Below are 6,913 nucleotides of genomic sequence, written 5' to 3' on the forward strand. Positions count from 1 at the left end.
AGCACATCGGTCGATCTAGTGTCTCTCCGCCAACGCGAAACAACAAATCATCAAACAGCAGCAGCAGTAGCAGCAACAACAACAACAACAACTACTACTCAAAGCATTTCCCAACAACACAGTCGACAACACAGCCAACAACACTCAACAACAACAAAAACGACTTACTTTCGCTCTATAGAAACTCTTTCTACAATCACTTCCACCCCACAAAACTTCCAGAAGATTATTTTAACCCAATGTACCCACCTTTCTCAAAAATATCGCCCAGTGCCGCAGCCGTTTCAGCGACAGCTTCCCCAACGTCTACATTCAAATCTCAGCAAGAAATGTTACAGGCAGCCCTTGCCTACAGTTACTCACCCTGGCTCCTGGCGGGGCAATCCCCATTCCTACCCATGTCCCCCTTCGATCCTTTCCTGCTGTCGGCAGCTGCACTCTCAGCTCAGCAGCAACAGCAGCAACACAAACATTTGTTGATGCAACATTTACAACAACAGCAACATTTAGGAGCGCTAACTGGTCAGAAAAATTTTGATTACAGTAATGACGAAGCGGCCGTCAACCTGTCCCCCTCTCATTCAACACCATCTCCAAAGATCAACAACAAATCAAACCACAGCCAAAAAAGTAGTCCAAACAACAACAAAAATGAACAAAACACAGCAAACAACCACAACAACACAATAAATAGCACCAAGAAGAGGCCAGTAAGTCCTGCCTCTTCTTCGAACCACGGCAAACGTTCTCCGACCGGCAGCCTCAACAAACCATTCCCATGCAACTGGTTACAACCGGGCAGTGATTTCTGCGGGCGCAGGTTTGAATCCTACGAAGAATTGTTGGAACATTTGAAGACTCATGTTGCCGAAACAACACCTTCCATTCCAACAAATGTTGATAGTTTTAAAAACGACCTGGCCACACTGCCGTTGTTGAAATCTAGTCACGCGCCAACGGCAACATCATCACCACCTTACGAAGATAGTAAATTATTTCCGCCTCATCTCTTTCCGTTCCTCTTCAGCTCCACCCACCAATCAAACCCTTACTCGAGTTTCGTTGGAGCGGGTCTTTACCTACAACAGCAACAACAATTCCAGCAACAACAATTGCATCAACAACTGCAACAACAACATCAGCAACATTCACCAAGATCGTCATCTTCACCATCGTCCCATCATTCGCCCACCAATAGATTCCACCCATACAAACCATCAGCTGCTCTAGCATCCTCCTCCTCCTCCTCCTCCTCCGCATCATCATCATCATCATCATCATCAGCCTCTTCATCGTCATTATCCTCATCTTCCATTCCTTCATCTCTTTTTCAATCTTTGATGCCGACGCTCATGCCACTCAACACGATAACTCCGCCCTCTCTGATGACGTCATCAAGTTATGGTGGGGTCCCGTTTCCGCCAATGGTTTTACCGCAGAGGTGCAATGAGACCGCATCGTGAAGGAAGGCACGCTTTTTTTTATGAATGTTTAACAACAATAACATTTTGGCTGTATATTGAACGTTAGCAGCTAACAACAACAACAACAACAATAATAATAATAATATAATAATAATTTTTCTTATTATTAAGTTTGCCAGTGTAGTTGTGAGCTTGAATGTGCGTTTGTATTGTGTGCAAAAAAAAACTCTCCAATGTTTATTAGTCGGAACTTTTTGACTGTTGCATGGGGATGACAGTGATAACAATAACAATAACAACAACAACAACAACAACGATGATAATAATAATAATAACAACAATAATGATAACAATAATAAAAATGATAATAATAATATCATTACATTTACTTTTAAAAAAAGTTTAATTTAAAAACTATTGTTGTTGAGTAGCGTTTATTGAAAATTGAGGTCTAATCAATATGAAACATTAGTGACTGGATGATTTATTATCTATATGTTGATACGATTTTATGATGAAAATAACAAAATAATAATTATGTATCAAAATAATAATTATGTATCAAAATAATAATTATGTATCAAAATAATAATAATATTATTATTGCTACTACTATTATTATTGTTATTTCATGTTTACTTTTATTATTGCCTTTGTTTAAATAATAATAACAACAATAATAATAATAATGATGAAATATATGATAATGATGATGATAATTTTGATTAAAATTATCTATTGATTTTGTATGCTTGCATACATACAAACTATGTATATATATATATATATATGTATGTGTTTTGCATCTTAAAATGCAATACGTTTTTTGTATGTTTAACGTAAGTTTTGGTATGTAATTGTGTTAGTATGTATGTGTATGTTTGTCTGTGTACTTGAATGTTTTTTGAATATGTTTAAGTATGTATGTTAAAAAATCATTTTTAAGCAAAATGCAGGCTTGCAAATATGTTTCTTTCTAAATTTATATATATATATATATATATATATATATATATATATATATATATATATATATACTGGTAACAGACTGGTAATATACTGGTATTTCAAAAGTTGAAATATGAAAAAGTTGAACAATATTGAAAGTAGTGTTGAATTTTTGAAATATATATATATATATATATATGTGTGTATGAATTTATATTTTGTTTGTTTATATGTATGTATATGTATGCTTGTTTGTTTGTTTGTTTCTATGTATGTATGTATTTTTTTTAAAGAAATGATCTCTCTCTTTCCATCATAAATTTTATTTTATTTATTTTTTGATTTATTTATTTTTCAAATATAAAAAAAATAATCAGCGTCTCTTTCTCTCTCTCTCTCTTTTTCTCTCTCTCTCTTTCTTTCTTTCCCCCTCTTTTTCTCTCTCTCTCTATATATATTACTATAAATTTTACTGGTTTTTATTATGAATATTTTTATCATATATTTTTCCGCTTTCATGATCAGATGATTTAAAACATTAAAAAAATGCTATTCAGTCATAAATCGTCTCCCAGCATTTGTCTGTCGTCATAATTATAAATTTCAAATTATAGTGTATAATATAAAATAATATTTAATATCTTTATATCATGGTAGGCCTTAGACTATAGAGGGGGGAGGGGGTCAGGAAGGTCATTTGGCATAGACCTCAAAGGTCAAAGGTCGTCAAAACAAATATTTAATTTTTTTTATTATATAAAAAACGTCACATTCGTATGTAGCGTTTATTTCTAATGAAGAAACTAAACTGAAATATTTAAATAAAAACAATTATTAAACGATACTAAATTACAATAAATTCCCTATATAAACGGGCACAAAATTAACATACACGCGTGAATTGTAATAAATTATGTTAATTTTTTAATAATAATTTTATGGTCGAATATAGTTTACATTTAAATGGAACAAACTTTTATATTCATGTAAGCATTTATGTATGTGTTTGTGTGTATTTGTGTTTGTGTTGAGAGAAAGAGAGAGAGAAGAGAGAATTCACAATTCCCTTTGCATTTCAACCCAGTCATGTACAGCCAAAAAACCTGATGCTCTAGCATCTGAGCTATCATATATATAGAAAGCCGACAAGACTCGACGGCCCAGTGAAAACAGGCCAGGGTTGTGCGAAAGCCAACCGACTGACAAACAGGCCCAGTGAAAACAGGCCCTTGGTCGTGCGAAAGCCGATCAGACTCGACGGCCCAGTGAAAACAGGCCAAGGTTGTGCTAAAGCCGACCGACTGAAAGACGGACAGGCCCAGTGAAAACAGGCTTTGGATTCTGTGAGAACGAATCCACCTCGTTCTTTTGTTTTTTGTGCTATTTGTGGACCTAGGGTTCTTTGCTGGATTCTATACTCATTGGTATAGTTTCGCACGCAGCTTGGAATTTCCATAGGCTCCGATTTTTGTAATTTTTCCGCATTCATTTTATTTATTTCTTGGAGTTGTATCGACATCACTATCGGTTACACACGTCGAGGTTGTACGATTAGACGGCAAGAAACATATCCCAAGTCGAAGACCCAACAAGAAGAAGTTCTAATTCCTGTATTCCAGTTTGTTCATTGACATTATTTTTTTTTACATTATTCTAGAGTTCATTTAGTTCAATTCCTTTTCATTTACTTCCGTCGATTAATAAAATTGTTATCGAATATTTTTCTTTACGCGTTCGTGTGTTACTCAGTAAAATCATATAATTTGAAAAAGACCAGTGCCACACAGGACTGGTCGAACTCACGATAAAAATATACACAAAAATTATTGTCGGACCATACAAAAATTCCCCGAGAAAGATAGAGGAGGAGATTATCTCACACCAGTTGTTTCCATAAAAAAAAATTTCCGACAATATATATATATATATATATATATATATATATATCTAAAATTTATATGTGTATAAAATTTATATTTATATAATTATGCAGTCCTCTATTTAGTCCATCTTATTTAATTAAAAAAGCGCCTATCACGAACGGCATGTTCGTATTTGTATGTGTTTGTAACATGTTTGTATCATTTTTGTATCATGTTTGTTTTTTTGTATTGTATGCGTATTGCGAGCGTGTGCGCACAAAACAAGAACAATCACTAAACATGAAAAGGAGACGATACAAAGTTACCTACCTATTGTCAATTATTTTTTTTTCCCAAACTTCAATTTAGCACACAAACCAGGTAGAGTAAAATAGAAGTCCCTAACCTACCTTTTTAACTAAATTTCCTTATGCCCTAGCCTACCTATATAATAAATTAATCTCACCTCCCTATGTTTCACTAGCTTAACTTAAGACTCATGAAGAAAGGAGTAAAACAGAACATAAAATACTACCACACAAACAAACATGACGTATGTATGTATGTATCTATATAACTGCGCAAACTCTATATAGTAAAAACAAATTTTAAAAAATAAAGAAAACATAAAATAACGAAATAAAATAATGAGACCAGGAGTAAACAAGAAAACAAACAAGTGAAGAACTAGAAGCACTCATTTTAACGGCATTTACATACAAATACATACATACATGCATACATACATACGTGTGATACAAAAAAGCATTTATTAGCAGTTATATTTCTAGTTCTTATCTTTTCTTACTTCTCAACTTCTTATTGGTCTAGGTAAGAGTAAAATAGGTGAGCCTTTGCTAAAGTTAAATAAAAGTTTAGAAAAAAATTCATTGGTTGGTATCTGAACTTCGAATTACGACCTTGTGTAGAAGAATGTCGCAAACATGCTCCAACTTGAACGATTCACTTGTGAAGGTTGTCATTGTTGGCTGTTATAATTATATAATAATAAAAATAACATCAACAACAACAACAATAATAATAATAATGATAATAAAATAAATAAATAAAAATAACAAACTTAGGTCGAACCGAATAAAAAAAGAGAGACAACATTAACCAACTCCTAAAACAATGTTATCATAGCAACCTCTCAAGCATATTTCATGGATGTCAATAAATCTATATAAATAAATAAATAAATATATATATATATATATATATATATACATACATACACACACATACATACACATACACACATTACATACACACATAGGAACATCTGAAGGAAAAAAAAAGAATAAATAAAGGAATAATAACAGTGATAAATAACAACGACAACAATAATAATAATAGTAATAATAATAGTAATAATAATAATATAATAATAATAATAAATAAAAATGATATATATTGCCGATAAAACAAATTATCAACAATGAAGCCATGTCTACAGGTTTGACATCTAACACTGATTTATATTACTACCATATAGTTACCATCATCATCATCATCATCATCATCTTGTCGTCGTCATCATCATCATCTTATCGTCGTCGTCATCATCATCTTATCGTCGTCGTCATCATCATCATCTTATCGTCGTCATCATTATCATCATCCTCGTCATCATCATCATCATCACCATCATGTAAACATCAGATCACAAAGAACAATAAATAACCATAGAGTAATGAACATATTCATTTCTACAATTTAAATAGCGCTCTACAAATCACAGTTAAGTGCCGCCGATTTCGGGTTTGAAAAACGAGTCGGTCCATAAAACAACAACATCAACAACAACAACAACAACAACAGCAGCAACATCATCAACAACAACAGCAACAACAACAACAACAACAACAGCATCAATAAGCATACTGTATAAAATATATCGTTGTCTTTTTTTGTTAACTTTATTGCAACTCTATGTTTATCAGAAAATTTGATCGATAACGCCAAAATAATGAGAATGACCCTAACCCTAACCCCAATTGAAAAATTAAACCAGCCCCTCTAAAATGTACTCACTGACAGTGATGAGCATTTTAGATTAATAGGATTTTATAATTATTTCATTATTGATATTTAGTGTTTGGCGTTAGAAAATAAAAGGATGCTCTCATTATCATCATTATTATTATTATTATACTATTATTATTATTATTATTATACTATTATTATTATTATTATTATACTATTATTATTATTATTATTATTATTTACATTGGTACGAATGTTTGTGTGACGTCAAATGGATGCAAAACAGATGATGATCCATCGGCGAGCTGATAAGACACTGGCACTTCCGGTCACCTACGTCATCATCGTCATCCTCCTCCTACTCATCATCATCATCATGATCGTCATTACGTTCACCAGCATCAGGTTCATCATCATCATCATCGTCATCATATTCATCATCGTCATCCTTACCAATGTTATCATTATCATTATCGATACCATCGTCATCATCAGCATCTTCGCTTTTTTTTTTTTTCTTTGGTCATCAGCAAAGAACTCTGATTTATGGTGATGTATCATCGCCCAAACGTTTAATTGTCTATGCTGGGTGGAATTTGTTTTTTATTCTTTTGTTTGTATTTTGATGTTTTGTTGTTGTTTTAATTTGTTTATTATTCTTTGTTTGAATACATTTTTACATATCTAAGA

The 6,913-nt window shown here is 32.6% G+C and overlaps 1 protein-coding gene across 1 annotated transcript in view; it reads left to right on the forward strand.

Moving 5' to 3' along the window:
• HELRODRAFT_182220 (hypothetical protein) overlaps nt 1-1,463 on the forward strand; it is a gene marked incomplete at both ends in the record, with an annotated part of 3,556 nt that extends 2,093 nt beyond the window's left edge. Inside the window, one exon of the mRNA XM_009032524.1 lies at nt 123-1,463. Coding sequence (XP_009030772.1) covers nt 123-1,463 — 1,341 coding nt within the window. The remainder of the gene's footprint in view (nt 1-122) is intronic.
• Between the last annotated feature and the right edge of the window lie 5,450 nt (nt 1,464-6,913).

The sequence above is a fragment of the Helobdella robusta genome (assembly GCF_000326865.2).
Source record: "Helobdella robusta unplaced genomic scaffold HELROscaffold_82, whole genome shotgun sequence".
Classification (NCBI taxonomy): Eukaryota; Metazoa; Annelida; class Clitellata; order Rhynchobdellida; family Glossiphoniidae; genus Helobdella; species Helobdella robusta.